Source organism: Clavelina lepadiformis, chromosome 1, assembly GCF_947623445.1.
Source record: "Clavelina lepadiformis chromosome 1, kaClaLepa1.1, whole genome shotgun sequence".
Classification (NCBI taxonomy): Eukaryota; Metazoa; Chordata; class Ascidiacea; order Aplousobranchia; family Clavelinidae; genus Clavelina; species Clavelina lepadiformis.
The window spans coordinates 17,394,977-17,418,609 of NC_135240.1; the positions used below are offsets into that span (position 1 = coordinate 17,394,977).

Below are 23,633 nucleotides of genomic sequence, written 5' to 3' on the forward strand. Positions count from 1 at the left end.
ATTAGCAACTGTATTAGATATCAGTAGATTAAAAAGAGTAAACGCTAAAATTAGCATTACGTTTAAATAAAATAAACTTTGGAAAAACATATACTACCAGTACTGACTAGAATTTCTTAATAAAAGGAATTCGGTACTTCTTTCCCAAAAGTACCGGTGTCGGTATTGAAAAAATACAGGGGTACAGTGATTCCTAACTATAGTACCGCGGTACTGCCCACATCTGTAAACGTTAAAATTTAGAACACAAATTAAATTTCTCAAAAAATGCTTTATTGTTGATTGGTTATCTCTAAAACTTGATTACATGTATAATTCTATGATTATATAAATGAAGGTAAGGAGTTCTGTTATCTTCAAGATTATTATATAACATAATGCATACAAAACAAAGCTTGACTGTTCTATAGATATTGCATAACTAGTATCCGTTTATTATAAGCGGAGACAGCAGGATTACCAAGACAACAAATTATTAGCAGATCTGTTTAGTACACTGACTAGATATAATTTCAATTTCAAAGCAGTTAAATTACTGCAATACATATCAAAAGGGTTCCATTTTTCATCCAAGCTGATCACTTGGAACAGTGACCAGGGCTTTCTTTGAGGGATCCCAAATTGTTCTGAATTGCTCCACAATGGGATACTCGTCCTTGAAAAAAATATAACAGGTCAATTACACATTTCTTAACAACAATACCGTAAAGTCTCAATTATTTTAAGTCACAAAAAGTTATTTCATATTGAAAAATGTTATAGACACTACGTATAGATAACACCATACAAAAGTGTGTACTAACTGCTTCCACTTAATGTAGAAAAGAACAGTAACAAAACGTTACATCAAATCAGCACAGTAGTGATAAAGGCTGACCAATTCTATGTTTATCATGGGCAGAAATGAACATATATTTTTACATATTGTTGCATAATACACCATTGACATTTTTGAAAATGTCTGCTTTTATAATCTTTACTTACAAAGTCGCCATCCTCTTTAGGAATAGACAAATTCATTTCAGATGATTTTGCTGTTACAACTTGAGCACCAATACATTGTTTGCTCAAATAAACAATACAACCATCTGTTTTATCAATTGATATTGTAGGCATCTGACCTTGAGCCTATGAAAAGGTTGATTGTTAGGATTTAGATACAAGAAATTCTCAATACATGAAAAACTGGAACATGTTTTCACAAAAAACCTGAGCTTGCACACTTTGGCAGTTAACGACTTCCACTCCGGATACCACTGATGAAAACACCAGACCAGATTTCTTGCAACTATCTGCATAAAGTATGTACAATTGTTCATCATAAAAATTGTAAATATAAGTATGAGATGATATGTGCATCATGATGTCTATTGTCTACCACTTTTTAACACTTTCTTGGTAATGGGAAGTATTATGGATTTCCTACTTGTAATACATTCACAGACACAATTAACTTTCATTGTGCAAATATTGCACAGGCTGTAGCTGTGCAGTTGTGGGAATTTTCGTTCCATGGAGTCGGACTTAGCAAAATTGTGTTTCCTCCGACTCGAACTGATTTGTAAGTTTATAATATTAAGATATTTGGGAGTTGAAAAACAAAATAACAATTTGTGACGACGAATCAATGGTGAACGTTATTTGACATCCTCACACTCAATTAATAATAATACACGTGTTATAGTCGATAAGCTGATATTGCAGATATAGCTATGCATTCTCTAGGGTGGTAAACACTTGACTGAAGTGATTACTGCATAGTTGGAGTCAAAGGTTTTTTATTAACTCCACAACTCTGCAGACGAGACAACTATTGTTCAGAGTCACTCATAAAATTTATTATATTTACCAAGGCAGTGAATACCAAAGATGTCTATTTTGATTTGTTTTATACACTTATTGCTTTCAAAGTTCAAAAGTAGTTACAAAGTTCAAAGCTGCTTTGGTGTACAAACAGACTTACCTAAAACTATGGAGTTAACTTTGTTATGCACAGAAATAGTGGTATTGTTGCATCGATAAATATACACAGTTTGGTTCATTTTCCCTTGGTCTACCGTAATATTAGCTTTTTCTTGGTATTCCTGTTTATAAAAAGACAATAATAATGAGCTATATATGAAAACTTGTGATGAACACAATAGTGTAAAGATTGTAATTATTTCATTATAAGTTGTTGCTAGAGATAAGTGAGAAGATTACGTGAAAGAGTAGGCAAAGAGTTGACTTTAGCTATTTAAGGTTTAAATTATGATTACGAGGTACATTTGGGGTAGATTTAGGTGATATTACAAAACTAAAAATAATCAGTAAACAACAAAATTGATTGTACATTTTTTCCAAAGAAATTGGGACACAAGGGTGTAAAAGTCTATTCTGAACGTAATTAGTACTAACCACGATCCATTTTTTCCCTTGTAATCCAAATTTCGGAGGCTTTACTGGTTTACCAGCAGGAGCTTTGTTCATTGGCTTATAGGTAGAAGGTGCAGCTTTATATGGCACAGGTACATGATGCTTGCGAAGTTCAGGATTTTTGTAAGTTTTCATATCATTGGTAACCTTCTTCAGACCTACCATGATACAATTCATAATCAAGACAAAAATCTATGTGATTTCATGTCTTCATCAATGGAAACAAACAATGATTGTGCCAGTACTAAACTCAGCAGAAAAGTGCCAACCATTATTAAATTTTAACTACTGTTAATTGTGACAACTACAGCAACTATGAAATGTTCAACCGAAAACATGCTGTGACCAACAGTGCAGAATTCTTAAAAAGTTTGAAAATTAAATCTTAAAAACATGCAAAGCTTCGAATCTTTTCATTTTGATTCACTAAGTATAATAGAAAAAGATATAGACCTTAATAGATAGATACAATATACTGTAGTAGAATCATATTAATCATCATATAGATACAATCATTACAATCTTAGGAATTGTACTTCTCTAGTTCAGGCAAATAAAAAATAAATAGTTCAGGTATTTAAGTTAATTAGTCAGGTACCACACATAAATAAAACCAAAAAAATCACCCTTCGTTACATCAGTTCCACGATTAATATCACTAAGCAGTGCAGACACAGCTGAATCAGAGGGAGCTTTGCTTGTTTCTGGAGCCGATAAAGGAGCAGTTGGCACAGAAGAAGGAGGAGGAGGAGGTGGCGGTGGTGGCTGTGCAAAGCCTGTAGAGGTTGCAGATTGCTCAGTGGCAGGAGCAGCCTAAAAACATCTTGCCTAGTTCACACCATACTAATACCAACCAACCAAGCACAAGCAAGTATCATGCATGAGCATGACATACGACTTTCAAGCTATTGCAAAAATTGCAAAAACAACATGCTCATTTGAATCCTGAAAATTGAACATATATGTGTATACTGTATAAGGCATCAAAAGCACCACATGATAAAGTTGAAGACATTTGTAGCAAAACTCTGATGGAAGCTTGTAATCTTACCACTAGTTATTTGTAACCCGTGTTTGTTAATTTCTTCAAACACAGCTTTAGATGCAGCTTCACTAGTAAGATCATCTTTTGCTGGAGAAGCTAACATGTTTTTCAACACACATGATGGTGGTGGTAATGGCAGTGGTGAATTAAGACAACCAGCATTTAGAAAGAGATCACTTTCATTCTGAAGTAAGGAAAGAAGAAGTGAAGAGGAGGAATAATTAGTGGAAGACATTTTAAGATGGCCAGGTTTCAGTGGAACTTTCGGCTTTAAAGAAAAGATAATGTGAAAATAAAAACTGTACAGAAAAAACAAAAGGAACTGAAAGTAGAGTAGGTAAAAAGAGTATCATATAAGAAGTAATAATAAGCTAAAGAAACATATATATGTTGGATGGGATTTAAAATATAATACTAAAATGCAGTTTCCAAGTCAATTCAAAATGTGGACAACGAAAGCTCAGGGTTCCTGGTTAATACTTGTTTATCAGTGCTACATGTTAATAAGCTACACTACACACCTTATATTGCTATGGTTGTTTTTCTGTGAGAGTTTTTCGATAACCCAACGTAATCGTTATTAATGGCAACACAATTTCCTGTAAATTCGCCAGTTTGACCGACTATGTGCAAAAGTACGCTTCTAAAACTGTCATACACTACACAATTATTGATTTACGTTTTATTTAACTATTAAAATACAACTGTTTACTGCTCTGGTGTTGATTCATTTATAAATTGCTTTTTTATTGCAAATAATGCCAAAATTGGCAAACAGCACAAAATATTGAGATTACAATGATGATGATGTCGCTCCCAGGTACGACAACATCATACTTGTTATCATTTGTAAACGTAGAAAATCATACTGAACAAATTAGTAGAAGAATGTCTTGTTCTAATTCTAGCAGGTATAGTGTTAGAGTCTATTGAAACTATCCTAATAAAATGAAAATAACCCATGCAAGCGCTGCATCGCAGCGACGAATAATGGCATATTATTGCATAAACTATCATTTCAATTACAAACTGTACAGCACTCTGCACAAGTATTGCACACCTGTTGCAATCCGGATTAGCAAGTTTTTTTATTATGATTTGGAATAATACTTGTTACTACACTGCCGTGTTGGGAGTCAAACAGCGAGGCAAACAGATTAAATGGGTAAAACAAATGGGAATAAAACCGTTCCTGATAATTCTATGTCGCATCGTAGCGAGGATTCCTGATGGTTTTCCTTGGTTTGACTGTATAAATCTGTTATTAAAAAGCATGACATAACAGATATGGAAAATTGCACTCGGGCCTGTGCTTTCTTTAACAGTTTTATGTTTTTGTTGACGCCATAAAATTTCCCCCCCTTTGTTTTTGTTGTATATACTATAGCTGCTTGCATTACACTGAAAACATAGAATGAAATTTCAGAATAAGGTTATGGCATGCTGTTAAGAAAATTGACAAATCTATGACACAACAAGAGCCTTAATCTACTTATCAATGAAGGCCAAAACCTGAGACTTTACTGATTGCTTTTGCCGATAACTTTTCAAAAGTATTTTACCAGAATGTTCAGTTAATAGTGTTCTTTCGTGTAAGATCAATTTGCTTTTGGACATGCCCATCACTTTAAGAAAAGATGACAACGCTAACAGATAATGATGAAGCTAATTCAAATGCAAAAATTATTTTGACGTATTGCACCAATGCAGCATTTACAGTTGCTGTTGATGCCTGGTGGCAACAACATTATCTTGATTTTAAGATTAGTTTCTTCTATTAAAGTTGCATTGAATTCTGTCAGGCTTACATGTTTGGGTAAATGAATTAGCAAAACAAAACTTTTTCTCTGAGAAGAAATGAATATTTAAACATGTGATATATGATACATAGTATAAATGACATACAGTATCGTAAAAACTAGTTAGCAACTAAAATTTGGGAAACATTCTCCCAAGTAATTTGCTTCGAATTAAATTTTGAATGTGTGACAGATCAAACTAAATTGCATAATTTTTTTTTTAATCTTACTATCAGCTTATGCTGAGCCTCTAGGGATGTGCCAAATGGAAAGAGATTCTTATTTGTGGTAATACTGTAGTAGATTTTAGTATTTATGCAAATCTGAACCTGTCAGCTTGCTCAGTACATTTGATGTAAATTCCTGACAAGCAACGAAATCATGCTTAAAGTTGTAACTTCTTTGAAACAAGTCAACTTGACTTTCGCATATTTAATACTACAAAAACACTCGTAAACAGTTCACTATCTCTAATGTCAACGTCATTAGAGAAAATGTTATGTTGCTTTGTGTTTTTATTTTTTATGGAACTAAACGTTCGACCCAAATCTGCCTGCAAGATTCAGATTCGTGAAAATAAATGAAAAGGTAAGCAGTGTGCATAATAATCGAATTCGTGTTCGATTTGTCACATCCCTATAATCCTACATCCCTATACTGTATATATAAAAATATTTTACAAAAAATCTTACAGAATCAAGAAGTTACCTTGGCATTCCAATTTGGTCCAGTCCTATGATGATCTTTGATGTAACCATAGAGAGCATCAAAAACAGCAACATAAGATTTCACCCAATTTTTATGAACAAGGGCAGCCTCACTGGATATATATAAACAGAATAGCTTAACAACGGTCTTTCTTTTAACATAATTACTTCTAAGGCAATTAATTACACAAGTTGTCTTGAAAAACTTGAAAGAAACTAATGAAGATTCGGATACTACAGGCAACATTTTGCAAATCCTTATGATAGTGAGCAAAACGTCCTCAAGCATTTTATTTTACCATAGTAGCTACCGAATTTATAAAATCTCATTCATAACCATAACAATAAATCAATCATTAAGTAGTAGCCAAATATGGAAATATCATTAAGTAGTAGCCAACCAGAAAGTAGCCAAATATGGAACTAGAATACACTATGGAAATAAAATATATCACACCTAAATTGACAAATAAAACAAAGGCTTACCTTTGTTTGAATTCTGATAGAACCTTATTAGTGTAAAATTTGACAGATTCTTTGGATTCCTCTACATGTTTTAAAGGAGTTTTGGGATAACCTATCCATCCAAACACTACAATACCTTCACATGCTGCAAGCATGTGATTTTTCAGATTGGACTTGCGATCTAACTTTCTTTTGAAGCTGTCCATGTTTCCCATCTCTTCACTCATTTTTTTAGTCATTGTCATGATAACCGAATCATCCTTTGAATAAGGAGGCAGAAGTTTAAGAGTCATAGTTGGCACGTAAATTCAGACATATTTTATGCATATGTTATATTAACAGAGGATAGAATATTTAATGGAGTCGAGTCGAACGAAGTGATCGCTGTCACAAATAAGTTTGTAGAAAATTATACATTTAATTGTTTGCATACTCTTACGAGTTTATAATTATGTACTATACACCACAATCTAAGCCAATATCAACACGGAAACAGTAAACTTGCAAAAAAAAAAACAGTTCAGAAGTACTGTATCTATTGCAGGCATCAAACACTATACAAGTACACTAGAAAAGTGTAAACATTTTGCTACCGAGTCATTCCATGTATAATTAATCAACCAGGCCCTGCAACTACTAGTCATAGATTTTGATGGTTTGGATATATCTTGTAGAGCTTTAAAAAATTGGAAATTAAAATAATTTTTTTTTTTAATTTCTCAAGCCATTTTAAGTTATTGCGATTTGAAATTTCCCCACTTGAGGGATATAGGTTGGTGAGCATTGGTCACGCTTAGTGATTTTCTTCAATATCTCTATTTCTGAAGGTAGAATAACAAAACAAATGTCATTTTTACCATTTGTGGGGTCAAGGAATTTATTTCAGCAGTTGAAAAGTCTCTAAAACATCTCCTTCGCGTAATAAATTAGCGTTTTTGAATGTAGATAACAGGGTAAGTTCATGACGCAATTAAAAAAATAGCAATGATCACTGAAACAAAATTTTTAAACTTTTTTGTAGTATGATTCAAGTATTTTTCTATATCCAAAAATTGTGAACTTGTTTTTTGAGGTTAAGGAGAAAAATGAGTTTGAACAACTGCACTAGACTTTATAATGTCAAGTTTGGATCAACAGACACTATCATTCAACAATAACAAATGGAGGCTTATGCAACTGATATTTTTTGAAATTAATTTTATCCCGTATCACTATATTAATATTCCTATGTTTTCATAGATATGATTTACATATTATGATTGATATTCTGCTAAGCATTAGGCCTGTTTCATATCACAATGCAACCAGTCACGGTAAGTCTCCCTGTGACGGAATTACTGTCAAACGTTTGGCAAAAATAGCAAGTCTATAAAAACCTGTGTCTGATCAGATTAAAATTAAAAACAATCACTTTTTAGACACTGTTCTTCTTACATAAGTGGAAGTTCTTACATAAGGCATTTGAATTTTTGCATTCAGATGATTTACAAAAACATAGACTTGAGATGGCGTCCAGGTTTTTGTTGGGAAACACCATACCAGGAACACGATCATTCCATTACTTTGAATCACTCACGAAATCTTCAATTGGGTACAAACGAACCTGTGAATGTCGTAGTTTTACAGGTGTTCATTACTTTTCACACTGCAGCAGAGATACATGCAAGTTGCTGTGAATGATTATATAGCTTGTAAATATGGGATTGATAGTAGTAGACAGTGCTCAGGTCCTGTGCCATAAATTAGCCTTTTTTATATAGAAAATTGACAAAACTTACGTTTTTGCAACAGTTAAGAAATTAATGTTTATGCCTTCTATCATGCTTAATCAAAATGTTTTTTGCATTTCAGTCAAAATATCCACATTAAAAATCCATTATGGTTACCTGAAATCTGTGAATATTCTATGTGTGAGTATAACTAGCAATTAAATCATCCTGGAGTAACAACAATACCAGAATTTGCCTACAAAGCATTGCTTGTGAGCAGGTAGTTGAGATTATGTAGTTTATATCTTGGATCAATTTGTACTTTTGATTTGCATACAAATTCAATTTTCCAGTTTTATGAAGTGTCTTTGTTTTTAGCCCCGCTGGATCAATTAGGTCCAAGTGTGACAGTAGTGCATATATATGCATATCATAGTGCAGTTATTCAAACTCGTTTTTCTCCTTAACCTCAAAAAAAACAAGTTCACAATTTTTGGATATATTAAAATACTTCAACCATACTACAAGTGGTACCCTCAATAATATCCCTCAAGTGGTGGAAATTTGAAATCGCAACAACTCGAAAACAGCTAAAGGTATTAAAAATTTTTATTTCAATTTCAAATTGTTTCAAGCTCTACAACATATATCCAAACAATCAAAATCTATGTCTAGTGGTTACAAAATTTTAAAAATTTGTTTGATTATACATGGAATGACTCTACTGTGTTTTAAAAACTCAACAAATTTTTGTATTCCATATTTCAAAAAGATTTTCATTACATTGTACCAAACACATATATATATTACAAAAGTATTAAAGTAATACGTACTGATAAGTATATACTGAAAAATTAACAGTTACTTACTTTGGGGGCTGAGCATTTTGATACTACAACAAGAAACTTTCGATGCTCATCAGAGACAATCTTGAAGAGCTTTGCCTGAAATATATAATATATATTTATGTCAGTAATGGTTAAGTGAGCAAGGAAAAATATATCAAAACAAAGATGAAAAGACAAACAAAGTCACTTCTACTAATCTGTCATTGAGTAAATTTACTTGTTCTAGTGCTATGCCACCAACAGCTTCAGACGCTGAAACATATGGATCAATGAAATCAGAGACAAGAGTGTCATAATCTTCTACAAACTGCGCAACACCTGTTAAGTATTTGCATTATTACAAAATTATACATATTAGAAGAGATACATTTGTCCAAAAAATAGAACAATATTGTCACTGAAATTAGTGGAAAATGGTATGAATAAGTAAATAAGTTGACCATCAAAGCAATAAGTTCTGGTATCTTTTCCAAATTTAATCAACAATTTTTTTTTTATTATTCCAATATTCAACGCATATTGTTGTATCAAAGAAAATGGTATACCGCTGGATGTAATGTCGAATCATCACTTTCGTGTCAGGGGAGTGTTAACAAATAATTGTTATTTTATTTTGACTGATATTCCTGGGGATTTCATACTTGGTATAGATTTTTCTTTTTTTTAGAAAGAGGGGTGGACCATTGACTAATACTTGATAAATTTGACTGCAAATTGAGGATCCGTTTTGCTTTTGGACTAGCTAGAAATCAGCTTACTCAAATAATCTCATAACGAGCAGCATGACTATTCGAGCATCGGCAGCACATCAGTATTGGAATATTTAGATATGTTGGTGAAGCAGAGAATTGATCCTGGGGCATTTTTGCTACAAATAAAAGATACGTTTGCTTAACAAACCATGACTGGCCTTCTACAGCACACCACTGCGCCTGTGAAAACCACTCTTTGTCGTCGGCAAAACAGAGAAGTAGTGTTAAGACTGCATAAAAATGTTAACTCAAGGATTCATCAAGGGATGCGCCGCTAAAGGTTGAAATCAATTTAGCCATTCATCAAGTTCTGATCGCATCAGCTCACACTGCGGCCAGCTTTTATCTGGCTGGTAAAGTTTTGAATGGTTAATACTTGTTTGTAATTTTTCTTGGCTTAGTCATTGCATACCTTGTCCTAGCATCCTACATGTAGGACACCAAAATTTAGAACCAAGTTACTGAATTATGTATGCCTCAAACAGTTGAAAAGCTGGGATTGCTAAAGGTTGCGCAAAATGAAAACCATGATGATTGATTTTAAAAATGAGTTAAAGCAATGAATATACTTTCATCTGGCGAGACTGATTAGTGATTACTCCTTGAATGAAATTTCAAAATGGAAAATGGAACATTTCAGGAATAAAATGATTGTACAATAGTCAATATCAATAAAATTATCACAAACTGGTGGGAAAATACAGTTTGTTATGCATATTACTTGCTTTATTTCAATATTTCTCATTGAGTATCTTTATGCACCTTTGATTATATGCATACTATATGTACTATACTGTAGAATGCAAAGCATGAATGGGTAATTAGTTTTGTCCTAAAAGTAAGCATTTTGAAATTTTCAACTCTTAGCACATATGGGTCAGGTAAACGATTAGGCAAAAAGACAATTAATTCAAATGAATATGAAGAATTGCAAAATGATTCACTTTTTAGACTTGAGCGAATCATAAGTCTTCTTGAAAAATTACGATTCCCTAAAATATTTCTTTTTATCTAAAAATACAAAGATAATTATAGAAAGACTCCAACTCAGCTTGACAGTTTGTCTCGCTCATAAATTGGAAATGAATAGTCAAGTCGGATTTTTTGGAAACTTTCCAATTACATGCTTGCCTTTGTTACTGGCCATGAGTTATCTTGTGCCTAACTTTATTTACCTATAGTAAGGTTTTTGAAATGCAACCACTAACTACTCGGTAATTTAATGTCGAGTGCCAATCTCCCTCATAAAAACAATCAACAATGGCGGAGCCGAGGGAAGAGTTGGTGCAGTATGAATTGCTCTTAATTACATCGACTTAGCTGATTTGAGTTAATAAAGATGGAAAGAACTATAGAACAACACTAATGAATGACAGAACTTTCATGTTAGTTATTAGAAATTGTTAGATATATATATTCTATTTACAAAGTAGAAAATTATACAAATAACTAAACGTAACTAAATCACAATCCGAAAAAGAAAAACAGAAATAAGAAAAAATAACAAGTAATGTTGACTAGAACCAGAGCATGCACGCATATTTGTACAATAACAAAATGAGACTTATCAAAGCAGAAATATCTTACAACAAAACCTATTTTTCATTCCAGTGTTAATTTAAGTAGCATCATTAAAAACTTTCTTTATCTTATCATATTCTGGAACACACCATTGTTTTCCTTTTAACGGTTCCCCCCCCAAAGGACCACTAATAATACTATGGATGGAAAAGACACCAATGTATTTTGGCAAATGGTCAGAGACAGACTCCAAAATACATCCTTGACCAATGTGTGGCTTTAGGTGCAATGCACTGTTATGAAGTCAGTGAGCAAACGTCACAGGCAAAGACTTCATAGTGCGAGGTGCAATTATTCTATTGTAGTCAGAAGTCAAAACGTGGGCTTATACGCTGGCATATATTGTAATAACCTTGGCTTTAAAGTCAATCTATTGTCATTTTGTTGCTGTCTATTTTCTCGCAGGTCTTTACATGTTTTCCAGCACAATTTACTCAAAGGTTTTTCCTGAAGTTGACGGTTGCTCGTCAACGGTTGGTTGTTTCTTCGGTATAAATAACACAAGAGCAATTTCTTTCCAATCATCATCCCAATCTTTTTAATAGACAGAGATCAAATCGGTCATCTGGAAATTTAGAAGGGTCCAACCGAAAAATGCCAGTAGCCTTAAAACTTACCAGAATGTTGTTTTCTGATAAACTTTGCTCCAGATTTCACATAGCTTGGCAACGAAAATACTTCTTCATGGTAGAGTCTTTGTCCTCTATGTGTTGATCCATTCGTTTAACAATTTTAACCCACTCTCCTTCAAGTGGCCAAAAGAACGCAACATCAAAAGGCTGTAAATTGTCGGTAACATGAGGCTGTATCTTCACCAAAGTGATGTTTTCCTCTATTGCTTTTTTATTACTTCAATCGATACATGCGTTAAGCGGTCATCAAAAATAAGAAGCAGGGTTCTTTCTTTCACTTTGACAGTGAACTTGATGGAAATATTTGTAAAGTATCTCTGATGTCATCCAACCATTTCCACTTATTCCATAAAATGTTTCCGGTAAGGTATTTGTTCCACGCCATGTGCTCTGCAGGTTTTTTCCGTCAAAAATAATTATGGATTGAGAACCCTACCCGCTGCATTGCATACCGTAAGAGTACTCGTGTTTTCACGTCCAGCACAGTTCCATATCTGTTCTGAGCGAAGATTTTTTTCCTTGATAATTTTAGCGATACAACCATAACAGCAGAAGATGATGAATGGGTTTGCTATTTGCGAGCTGCACTAACTAAATTAGCCTTTTTTAAAGAGATTTTGTTACGTTGCATAAATGATTTTACCCAGTCTTTTCCTGGCATATCACCTTTGAACTGGATTTAAATTTTATGACTTCAGATGTACTCTTTTACCATTGACTTTATTTGTTGAACGGATGGGCTACACCCAAGATTACAAACCTTGCCAATGCATTGAGCCATCACAGTTTCAGTTCCCTGATAAAAGACATTCTTATTCAGGTTATATTTATTAGCGATATTTCTAAGACTTCCTTTCCCTTGCAAATCTTCACCTTAAGTGTTTTACATGACCATCTCACTCCACTTTTGCTTGTTTTTTTGAACCCAACTCTTCAGCATGATGATTGATGACAGTTTGACTTTCTTTACTGGAATGATAGAGTTTGGATGACCAGGTGCAAATTATCTATAGCAGGGCTACTCAACTATTCTTAGCAAAGGTCCAGCTATAAAAGTTCAAAATTTGCTTAGGTCCGTTATAACTCTGATGAAACAACTTACAGTCATACAAATGTATTAAAATACGGTATATAATATAATAATTCTCTGGATGAGTATTAATTTAAAACTTACATACTCGCTGATTAATTGAATAAGCAGGAATAACAAAACTAATGATGAACGATTTCATTTGCGTAAATACTGAGACAGATTAAGTCCGGATTCAACACTGAATAGGTCCGCATTCGGACCGCGGTCCGCCAGTTGAGTAGCCCTGATCTATAGGATCGAATACTATCAACGTAATTGTATATATATTTGAAAAATTACGTACTTTGTGCAAACGATTTCACACGGCAAAGTTTATCACACACCAGATGGAAAATTATATCCAATTCTTTAGATATATGCATCTTACTATACCACCACGCAAAGTGGTTTAAGCTCATGTACACGTACTGATACTGGTCAACGAGTATCTAACTGAGAAGGAAAAATTATTATCTACTGTATTCTAATCTGTTGGTTGGTGTGTTCAATGCTATTAGAATTACCAGGTTAAGGCCATTAATATTGATCGAAAATAATAAAAAAAAAATAAATGAACGCTTGTAATGCACAGTGAACAAGTTTAAATATTAAAAAATGATTTCATAACTGCTAATGATTAGTTTTGATAACTGCCAATCATACTCAACAAGCGCACAACAACACACGCTGAATTATTCTTTACAACATGTCATGTGTGCATCGAAGGCACGGGCTGCTGCTTTGTACTACGTGAGAATTTAAGTAATTATTTTCATTTGACCGAAGGCTAAGGCTACCACTGGGAGTACGAAAAGCTTTCCGATAAAAGAAAAAAGTTTAATTACAAAAACACCAAATAGTAAACGCAACGAAAAATACGACATAAAGCCGGAAGATGCATTGCGATATTACTTCAGTTTTAAAATCCATCAAACTCTTCTTCACTATCATCGCTGTTTTTTCTGATATGTTAACTCTCGGGCAGCGGCAGAATTGTTAGTTTTCTCATCAAATTCAACAACGGTTAGCTTAAACTTTGAATTGATTGCACTTACTTGCCATTTCGTATAAATAACTTCCCTGTAGGCTTGTCTTAAAGAAGTGCTGCAGACAATGCAATTGCTACGCTAGTACTGGCAAGCTACGCTAGTCGACTTATGCACAATAGAATAAACATATCTCCGATTTTCAACAAAAAGTAGGGGTTGACCTATACATGAGACTGACCAATACTCATTATATATAGTATATATATGGTATATAGTTTTTGAAGGTCAAAATGCATGTTTATTTTGTAAAGAAGTTATCCTTTTTAAAACATTGGATGAGCGAAAAATAGAAAATGAACATACAGAACACACAATATTTAATACAATATTAATCAGTTTAAATTTTTTCTCATCACTAATTTTAAGTTATGCACTGATGACACAAATATAGTTTATTAGTTTAGTATAGCAGGTTTTACTTTCTAATCAACTAACCTTTGTCATTAGGATCAGAAGAACCTGCAGAAGACTTTTCCAGCTTTTGTACCACTGTTTCTAAGCGTGACACTAAACCGGCCAATTCAGCAGTTGCCATATTTTTAATTCAGAAAAAAACTTACTTCAATAGCTCTATTAAAATGAGGTAACATGTCAAATTGAGCACAGACACACTACAACAACAGAGTTTTTGTTTATGTCCAACATTTTTACAATGATTTCTACTACAGTCGAATCGGGGTTAATTGCATGATTAATTTGCCAAGCCTTTTTATGTGATTGTCTTACTTGAAGTGTGAAGCTGGTGACGTGTAAAAACGTCAACACGCAAAATACTTTAACATTTATTGTGTAATGCGATCATCTATTCGTTCAAACACGCAAAACACTTTAACATTTATTGTTTAGTCAAGAAAAATACTGCACGATTGCTGTTTGTTTCATTTTATTTTGCATGTTTTCTTGCATTTGTGTTTCTAAACGAACAAATGTGTCCGCCCCTTCAAACTGTAGTCGTCGCCGAATTGTATAAGTGCATGTGGAACTTCTTCATATTTTGACGTAATCGCAGCGATTGCGCCAGCAAAGCTTTCTTTGTAGATGTCGTATTTTTCAATTTGTTTGTATCGTAAAACTTTTTCACATATAACGGCATCATCTTGAACCTCTGTTACCTCTAGATTACCATCATGATTTAGGTATTGTGTGTATGTATGCAACGCTAATTCAGATGGTAGTTCATCCAATGGAAATCCAAGAAAAGGCTCATCAGCACTCATAAAGTTTACAGCATCTAAACCAGTAATAGATCGAACCACTTCCATTGCCAGGATCTTTTCATCTTCATCAATTGTTAACGCAAGCTTTTGTAAAATTCGACATCGGTAATGGTGTTTGAAGTTAAATCAGAAGTCTTTGGTATATTGTGAACAGTTCGACCAGAAAATAATGTGCAATATTTGATTGAAAAGAACATGAAACGGTTTAAGATACAAATTCACAACTAAATTAGTTTATCTTGTTTACGACAGGTTGGGTTCTTGTTTACAATATTAGGTTGATATTGATAAATTTTACGAATGATGTCGTGAGAAGTTTCACTAACTTCAGGAACATGCTCTGCATTGGAAGAAAACATGTTCCTGTTAAGCATGTTTGAACAGAGTGCTTGTTGTTGTCTTAAGCCAGGGTTGGGGAACATGCAGCCCGCTAGCCTATTTAATGTGGCCCGCATCAGAATTTTGTTAAAGTATACATTATAGCATCAAAAATATTAAATGTTGATGTACAAATATTCCCTTGAGATGACTACGACATTATTGGCGATTTAAATTCAACCTCCCATTCAGCTTTAAAATGATGTCAAGCTTCCTTAAAAATTGCTACACATTCAACTACTTGCTACATTTGTGACGTGACAACCGCTCGATAGTCTCTGCAGTAACAAATCATTTGCCATGTTGTGTTAGTTGTAAATTGATTTTAGGGCTATTAGCTTACAGTACAAATTACCTTCTTTTACTAAGCACATTGCTAGATCCTTATATCATTATTTATAATTTATCCTTATATTGTCTTGGAAAACGTCTTTTGGGAAAAAAAGAAAAATTGGTGATGAGGGTTGAGTGTTAAGTGTTCCAGAAAGAATGGACAAACTCTTATTTTTTTGTCGAAATAAGTGACAAACCTGTATGCCTTGTTTGTGGCAAAAAATCAAATCTGGAGCATCATTATGACTTTTGCCATGATAATCTGAAAAAAGTAATGTTTTTAGAAGGGAGTTAATAGCACAGCAAACTACTTTGCAAAGGTACTGCAAAACCGATAATGATGTTATTCAAATGAGTTATGAAATAAGCAACCAAATTGCAAAGAAGCCGAAGCCACACATGGAAGGAGAATTTGTGAAAGAATGTCTTGTTAAAGATGCTAAGCTGTTAGCGCTGGATTAAGTCACATTGTTTCAAAGAACCATCTTAGAACGGATTTGGGAAATGGGAGATGATATTGAAAAAACACTGAAGGATAAGGAAGGTTTAATGTTTCGATTTTTTGCACCGGCCCTTGATGAGACTACCGACATAACAAATACAGCCCAGTTAGCGACCGTCATTGAGTGACTTGGGTGACTTCCAATTTTAAAGTACAAGAGGATTTGTTGAACCCATGAATGGAACTACACCGGCCCTTGATGAGACTACCGACATAACAAATACAGCCCAGTTAGCGACCGTCATTGAGTGACTTGGGTGACATTGGGTGACTTCCAATTTTAAAGTACAAGAGGATTTGTTGAACCCATGAATGGAACTACACGTGGTGAGGATTTGTTTGAGAAACTTCTATAGCAATACGCAAATTTAATCTTCCGTTTTCGGTGCTCCAGCCATGGTTGGTTCACAAAAAGGATTAACAACAGTTGTTAAAAAAAACGACTCGTCACGATCTTGCTGCAGATGCCATTACACTATCTACCAACTAAACTTGTGTGTAAAGTCACTTCAGCTCCGTTATGTCATGTCAACGGTATTAAAGTGCATCAATTCAATTAAAAGCTGAATAGCCGCCTGTTATAAAAAATTACTGGAAGATAAATGCGGATCACGACAACCTTTTTACTATTGCAAGGTTCGCTGGATGAGTCGCAGTGACATGCTAACCAGTGCTTATTTGCTACAGAGCGAAATCATTCAATTCATGAATATGCAGGGAAAACCTGTTGCTGAAGTCAGTGAATGGTTGTGTGATCTTGTATTTATGGTTGACATCAGTAAGCTCAATATGAAGTTGCAGGAACCTAACCAGGTTATAAATGTGATGTTTGCAAAAGTGAAATCATTTGAAACAAAATTACATCTGTGAAAAGTACAACCTTCAAAATAATGACACCACACATTTTCCCACCTTACAAGAACAAAAGCCTTCTACAACAGCTGAATATGCTCGTGAATGTGAAAAGATTTCGGAAGCATTCATTGAAAGATTCCAGGACATGAAATATAAGCAAATGGAGTTGGACATTTTTGCCGCTCTTTTCAATGTGACTGCAGCTGCCGTTCCTAGTAAGTTTCAACATGAAATAATTGAGCTTCAGTATGATGATACATTGAAAGGTATGTATCTTAGCACACTGCTGGCCGACTTTTATTAACGCTATGTAAATGCAGATGATTTTCCCATCCTGTGGAAACATGGTCTCAAATCTGTGTCTCTCTTTGGAAGCACTTGCTGCTGTGAATAATTTTTTTCTAAACTGAATCTCGCCAAGAGTCTCCTTCACTCCAGACAAATTGATGAAACTGACAACTAGGGGCAGGTAAGCTTCATAAAGGGGGGCGATAGATGACAAACTGTCTATGCTACGACTAAACATGCTTTCTTTAGTTATGATATAAGTTTATTTTTACTGAAATATTAAAGTGTGTCACAATGGCAATTAATAGTTTTGAAATTTCGGTACTGAAATACGACAAAATTTTGTTATGTTATAAGATTCGACAATTAGGCTGCGGCATTTGTACCATACCGGGGTTCAGACCAGTTAAAAAACACAGTTACTAAACCTACCATGCTATACTACAGGCTACGGAGTAACAAGTGGCATGGTAGGTAAAGTGCTTTGGTAGTAAATCACGATGTATTAGCTTTGGAGCAGTTGCCAGCCCGACTGCATAAGAAAGCTGTTGTAATTGTTATAGCCCCATGTGCGAAGAAGCTATTCGTACTGACTAAAGCCAACATAGGCCAATATTAAAGTCATAAAGTAAAGTAAAACTTAAATTTAGTAATGATTTAATAACCAGGAATTTTAGTAATTAAACTAATTGTATAGACACAAAATGAGTGGAAAAAAGAGAAAATATGACAAAAATTATGTGAAGTATGGTTTATAGATACATCAGTGAACGGAAAATTCATACCGCAATGTTTGATTTGCTTTGAAAATTTAAGGAACGACGTTTTGAGACCAAGTCTCTTGCAGCTTCATCTTCAAACGAAACACCCTGCCCATCAAGATAAACTTTCGACTTTTTTTCAAAGCAACAAACAATCTTTAAAAAAATGAAGATTGGGAGTAGCGAGTGCTTTCACCAGTCATCGTCTGCTTCTAGAAGCGTCTTTCGAAGTCACTCACATGATGGCTCTAGAGAAAAAAAAACCACAAGATTGCCAAAATTTTGATAAAACCGTGTATTTTAAAAGTAACTACTCTTGTGTTCGGAGAGACAAAAAGTGAGAAGCTTGTGAAAATTCCTCTCTCTGATTCTACCATTCAAACATGCATCGTTGAGCTCACAAAGGATCACTTTTTTTGCCATTCAATGTCATGAGACAACTTATGTTGTCCAATCGTCTCAGTTGTTAGTCTGTTTGTTTTGTCAGATCTTCTTCAATAGAAGAGGAAATTCTGTTTTGCAGACCCTTAGAAATGACTACAAAAGCAGAAGATGTGTTCAAAGTTGTCGCCACGTTTTTTGACAACAATGCTATAAAATGGCATAAACTTATGGGTGTTTGCACTGATGGTGCCCCAGCAATACTTGGATCTCGAAGTGGATATATTGCAAGGATAAAGCAGTAAATTCCCAATACAGTTGGATGTCACTGCATGATTCACAGAGAGGCCCTGGCCTCCAGGACTTTATTTATTACAATGAAAAATAAGTTTGCAATAATCATACGAGTCGTCAACTTTGTCAAAACAAGTGCTATCAATACGAGGATTTTTGCCAAGCTGTGCAAGGACATGTATTCGAATCACGATACTTTGTTTCATATTTCTGTATAGTGGTTATCAAAAGGTAATATGTCAGCCTGTGTGTATCAAATGAGAGAAACTGAAGCTATTTGTTGAAGCTGATGGAAACAGGATTTCTATTGGGGTTGGCATACCTCGCGGACATTTTCCAGGCCCTTAATAGCTTAAATCTGCTCTTACAAGTTAAGAATACTAACCGTATCAATGAGCACGATGCCATTCGTGCGTTCGTGGTGAAGCTGGGACGGTGGCATCACCAAGTTCAACAAGGAAACACACAGTGGTTGGATTCAGCCGGTTCGAACTAACCGGTTCTTGGAATGCTAATAACCTTTGCAAACCGGTTGTTAATAAGCGTAGGCCTATGTATAGACTAAAGTGTATCGATGTATCGGCCCCGGGTCAATTTTGCATTCTGCTAAGTGAGAGAACCAATGTTAAAATATTTGAATCCCATCACTGGAAACACAGCTTCATTTCCCCACCTAGATACTATGCCCCCAGGAAAAAGAATTGAACTGGAAGGCGATCTTAAGACTGATGTGGAAACTCACCTTCGACTTTTAAAACAGGAATTCAAAGCTAGGCTATTGCCCAGACTTAGATGACAATGAACTTCCACAATGGAAAATGACAAGGGATATCTTTCGGCTAGGAGAGGACCATCTTTTGGGCGATCTGCAGAAGAAATACTTGGAAATGAAGTGCAACTCCACTGTAAAAGACGACTTTGAAGCAATGTCACTAACTGATTTCTGGTCGAAATATTGGCACATATAAGAGTGTGGGTAGTGTTGCTATATAAGTACACCTATTCCATTTTCACCCACTTACCGATGTGAAAGTCAAATTTCTATACTAGTGAATGTAAAGACAAAACATATAGGAACAAACTTGACTGTGAAACCGACCTGACATGTGTAACCTATTATCTGCTACAAAGCCTCGAATTAAACTTTTGGTTTCCCCAAAACAGCTCCATTTTTCCCATCGATGAAAGTTATTTACAAATAAATTGTTGTTCAATGCTTTTTTATTTTGCATTGAAATGGGGCGCTGATTTTTTATAGGTATCGTCAAGTAGCCTATGGGTGTGTCTTAAAATCATGGTAAGTGTGTCTCAAAAAGTTAAATAACCCCTGGTCTAAACAATTTTGAGCCTGTTTGACTTTTTCTAAGAGACTCTACTGAGTCTACTCACCATAAAAAAATGACGGCTGGAAATATTGCCTACATTCGTAGTTCGTACATCCTTGACGCTACGAATATTCTTGTCCTACTTTGTCTGTATTGAATTGAGATTTCCTGCTAACACCATAAAAGGAAAGTTTCGGATATTCTCGCATAGAAAACAAATGGCCAGTATCACATAATTTTTTTAACTTTTGTGTTTGTGAAATTTAATTGCAAAAATAAAATTGTGCTTTAAGATGGTAGGTTAGAATGGCCACCAAACAAACAAAATAGTTCCTAAATTTAACAAATTCAAAACCAAAATAACATAAACAATGAAACAACTACACTATTGTAAGATGTAGAGGACATATTTCCTAATATTAAAAACAAATATAATAAAAGGCTAAGTAGAATAAAATAGAAGGTTAAGAATTAAGTATATGAAGTGACGTTGTTTTGCAGAGCTTTACTTAATGCAGAGTTAACTTATCTGTCTTAACTTACGTTATGTTAACTTCATTTACCTGTTGAATTATCTGACTCTATTGTTGCGCGCGGTTAGAACACTCTAACTAACCTCTTATCAGCCGAAAAATTTTAATATTTAATTTAATATTTAATAGTAAGCTGGATGAAAGTTGAAAGTTGAAAGTTTTAATACTATATTTACTAGTAAGCTGGATGATTAAGACGATATTCAAGCCTGCTGTAAAAATATGTGTAACGTATAAGATAGGGCTGCACAGAATTCACTTAGGATGAAATCATTTCTCTTCACAAGCTAGCACGGCATTTTCACATTTATCAGTAATAATTAACATCATCGATCGTGTGTTCCTCATTACTGGAGTTGTTGTTATTCTGAATCAAGGATCTCTTACACAAGGGATTCTTTGGATAAAATTGACTACAAACGTTGCTTTTTTCTATTATTGTGCATCGTAAATATGTTACTGCAACACAGTTGTTGTAGTCGCTAGTGTGTATGCGCCATAGTCGGCGTGTCCATTATTCATAACATCGTATCTTAGTTCTTCTTCTTCGTTCATTTCTTCCTTCCAGACTAGATTTTCAGGCATGAGGTCATCAGCCATGTGATGGTATCCTCGTCTAATCTTTTCAGACCACGCACACCATGTGGGGGCCGATGGATTGGGCAGGCATTGATCACATGGTCTGCTGTCTGCTCTGTGGCACCACTCTCGCATCCTGGTTAGGGAGCCAGTCCCCATTTGTGCATGTCTGAACGAAAGCGTCCGACGCCGGTGCGCAAGCGGTTGAGCCTGACCCAAGCAGTTCTTGCGAGGGACATTCCCGGTGGGGTATCTTAGTTGAAGGGGTAGATAGCTAGACATGATTTCTTAATGGCGATTGTAATAGTAAATTGTAATAATTTACATATTTAGCATTTTAATAAGCGTGACGTGTTTTCTCGAGTTAGATAAAATTTATGATTAGCCTATAAAAGCTGTAATGTTCTTGGTTAATCACGTAATTCAAACATTTTTTTCGTAAGCCAGTATATTTGACACAGTATATAAGTGTTTTTAAGTGACGTCATATTTTTAAAGTTTACGAAGTTAGATGGTACTTGCGGTAAAGAATCTAGGTGACGTAGAATATATTACATTTTTAGGTATTACTATGAAATACTTTGTACACGTAACATGATGTAAATAATGATTTTTTTTCTCTGATTGGCTGGCATAGCGATGTTAAAGCTGAGGCTTTGTTCAAAGCAACTTCTTTTTCCTTTCTCTCTTATTCATCATTCAATTCAAGTGGTTAGCTCTATTCGGATTTAAAAATGGATATGAAATTGCTTCTGATGTAATTATTTCATATTTTGGGAATATAAGAATTCGAACTTTAAATCGCCATATTTATGGTGACCCGACTTTGCGAATTGGAGTCAGATAAGGATTGAGAGACAAGTTGCATTCAACGGTCTATTAACAAGCGAACCGCGGCAGAGATTTCAAAAATTCTCGAAGTATCCAGTTAAAGGAATTCTCGCTGACGAACAAGAATGGATATTTCACAGTAATGCCCCTGGTGTTATGGATTAGGTTGATGACAACGCCAGCAATCCCCACCTCCAAACTGCAAGTGTAGCTTAAAGGTCAGATGAAAGAAAATTCGTCAAGTAGAAGGAAGCTATCAATCTGTATAGACACCTCTACAACGTTTTGGATCTGCTTCCGAATAACTCTTAGCCAGTAAAGTGCAGTACTCATTTCTGAATAAAGCGTAGCTTATTTCTTGGTTTTAGCATATATCAGAGCACATATTTCATGACGATAATAACGAAAATATTCAATACGTTTTCTTAAGCTGATGTTACCTTATAGATTGTATGTCCCCAAGGACAACGCCCACGTAACTTCTTGCCATAGTTATACCTTACATTTGTTCTACGTAATACACGCATCATATATTCATAAACCAGAACTTAAATTTGAACTAAAATTTAATGTATTCCTAACCCCCCTATCGACTTCTATCTATACTTATTTTTCAATGATTGGTTTTCAGGTAGATGATTGTTTTTTATTTGCGTGGACACAGGCTAAATAAGCCAAATTCTTAGCTCAACAGGCCACTCACACCGCATTATCTACCTACAAAGCACTCTTTTGGTGTTTTCTTATGCTAGACAACTTTAGCTACGCTTTATATTAACCCACCTTTATTGCTTTCATTAATGACATACATTAAGTGCTAGCGTTATTACACGCCGTACGATTATTTTGCCTTGTTTGTCATAATATACCAGGTTGCAAGCTGCTATCCTGAATAAGTTAGATGCTGTTAATTTGTGACTGTCCTGATAGCATCGATTTACAACATGGGTCCGCTAAACTTGCATACAGTAAATGCAAGGAGAAAACGAATGGAGGTGAATCGCGATTTAAACTTGTTACTCAGACTGAAGTTACTGAACGAACTTTTATTTTCTTCCTCTTTCATCTTCCTTCTTCGGAACTTACAGACCTAAATAGACTAACATCTGTGACCTGTATGCGGTATTTTCTTTGCCAATATACATGCATTCGCAAAGATTACGGTATCATACTATTCAAACACTGAATAGTGGAAGAATGGAAGAAGAAAGAATGGAATGGAAGAAACAATGCAGAATCAAATTCTTTATCAAACGATGAATTTATTACGTCACAAAGGGGA

The 23,633-nt window shown here is 34.6% G+C and overlaps 3 protein-coding genes across 5 annotated transcripts; 1 reads left to right on the top strand and 2 right to left on the bottom strand.

The window, feature by feature from the left end:
- Positions 1 to 256: 256 nt before the first annotated feature.
- Positions 257 to 14,665, bottom strand: LOC143445436 (adenylyl cyclase-associated protein 2-like). Its single transcript, XM_076944578.1, has 11 exons — positions 14,510 to 14,665; positions 9,206 to 9,306; positions 9,010 to 9,084; positions 6,453 to 6,691; positions 5,968 to 6,079; positions 3,042 to 3,228; positions 2,398 to 2,573; positions 1,964 to 2,084; positions 1,210 to 1,292; positions 985 to 1,128; positions 257 to 655 (listed from the first exon to the last, which is right to left on the bottom strand). Exons 1-11 carry the CDS (start codon positions 14,607 to 14,609, stop codon positions 566 to 568), a joined length of 1,428 nt encoding a protein of 475 aa, XP_076800693.1. The 5' UTR covers positions 14,610 to 14,665; the 3' UTR covers positions 257 to 565.
- A 154-nt stretch (positions 14,666 to 14,819) lies between these two features.
- Positions 14,820 to 20,577, bottom strand: LOC143445513 (uncharacterized). 3 transcript variants are annotated; one of them, XM_076944702.1, is made up of 4 exons: positions 20,183 to 20,539; positions 19,826 to 19,949; positions 19,469 to 19,602; positions 14,820 to 18,656 (listed from the first exon to the last, which is right to left on the bottom strand). In XM_076944702.1, the coding sequence occupies exons 1-3, from the start codon at positions 20,313 to 20,315 to the stop codon at positions 19,473 to 19,475; spliced, it is 387 nt and encodes a 128-aa protein (XP_076800817.1). In that variant the 5' UTR covers positions 20,316 to 20,539; the 3' UTR covers positions 14,820 to 18,656; positions 19,469 to 19,472. The 3 variants fall into 3 exon arrangements, with proteins under 3 accessions (XP_076800817.1, XP_076800903.1, XP_076800988.1); XM_076944788.1 differs by lacking the exon at positions 19,469 to 19,602 and having other exon boundaries at positions 20,473 to 20,577; XM_076944873.1 differs by lacking the exon at positions 19,469 to 19,602.
- On the top strand, positions 16,507 to 18,532 carry LOC143449402 (general transcription factor II-I repeat domain-containing protein 2-like). The gene is made up of 8 exons (XM_076949594.1): positions 16,507 to 16,610; positions 16,657 to 16,734; positions 16,791 to 16,831; positions 16,899 to 17,038; positions 17,141 to 17,317; positions 17,379 to 17,625; positions 18,095 to 18,117; positions 18,464 to 18,532. The coding sequence occupies exons 1-8, from the start codon at positions 16,507 to 16,509 to the stop codon at positions 18,530 to 18,532; spliced, it is 879 nt and encodes a 292-aa protein (XP_076805709.1).
- Positions 20,578 to 23,633: the final 3,056 nt, after the last annotated feature.

Excerpts from the sequence above, each read along its gene's own strand:
- LOC143445436 (XM_076944578.1), bottom strand. The coding sequence starts at position 14,609 with ATGGCAACTGCTGAATTGGCCGGTTTAGTGTCACGCTTAGAAACAGTG. Across the intron at positions 6,080-6,452 it reads CTATCAGAATTCAAACAAAG|TGAGGCTGCCCTTGTTCATA; the intron begins GTAAGCCTTTGT and ends ATATATATCCAG. Across the intron at positions 1,293-1,963 it reads AGTTAACTCCATAGTTTTAG|ATAGTTGCAAGAAATCTGGT; the intron begins GTAAGTCTGTTT and ends TACTTTATGCAG.
- LOC143449402 (XM_076949594.1), top strand. The coding sequence starts at position 16,507 with ATGGGAGATGATATTGAAAAAACACTGAAGGATAAGGAAGGTTTAATG. Across the intron at positions 17,318-17,378 it reads AGTTGCAGGAACCTAACCAG|TACAACCTTCAAAATAATGA; the intron begins GTTATAAATGTG and ends ATCTGTGAAAAG. Across the intron at positions 18,118-18,463 it reads ACGGAGTAACAAGTGGCATG|GAACGACGTTTTGAGACCAA; the intron begins GTAGGTAAAGTG and ends TGAAAATTTAAG.
- LOC143445513 (XM_076944702.1), bottom strand. The coding sequence starts at position 20,315 with ATGCAAAATAAAAAAGCATTGAACAACAATTTATTTGTAAATAACTTT. Across the intron at positions 19,950-20,182 it reads TAATAGGTTACACATGTCAG|ATCGCCCAAAAGATGGTCCT; the intron begins GTCGGTTTCACA and ends TTTCTTCTGCAG. Across the intron at positions 19,603-19,825 it reads TCCTGTTTTAAAAGTCGAAG|GTTATTAGCATTCCAAGAAC; the intron begins GTGAGTTTCCAC and ends CGGTTTGCAAAG.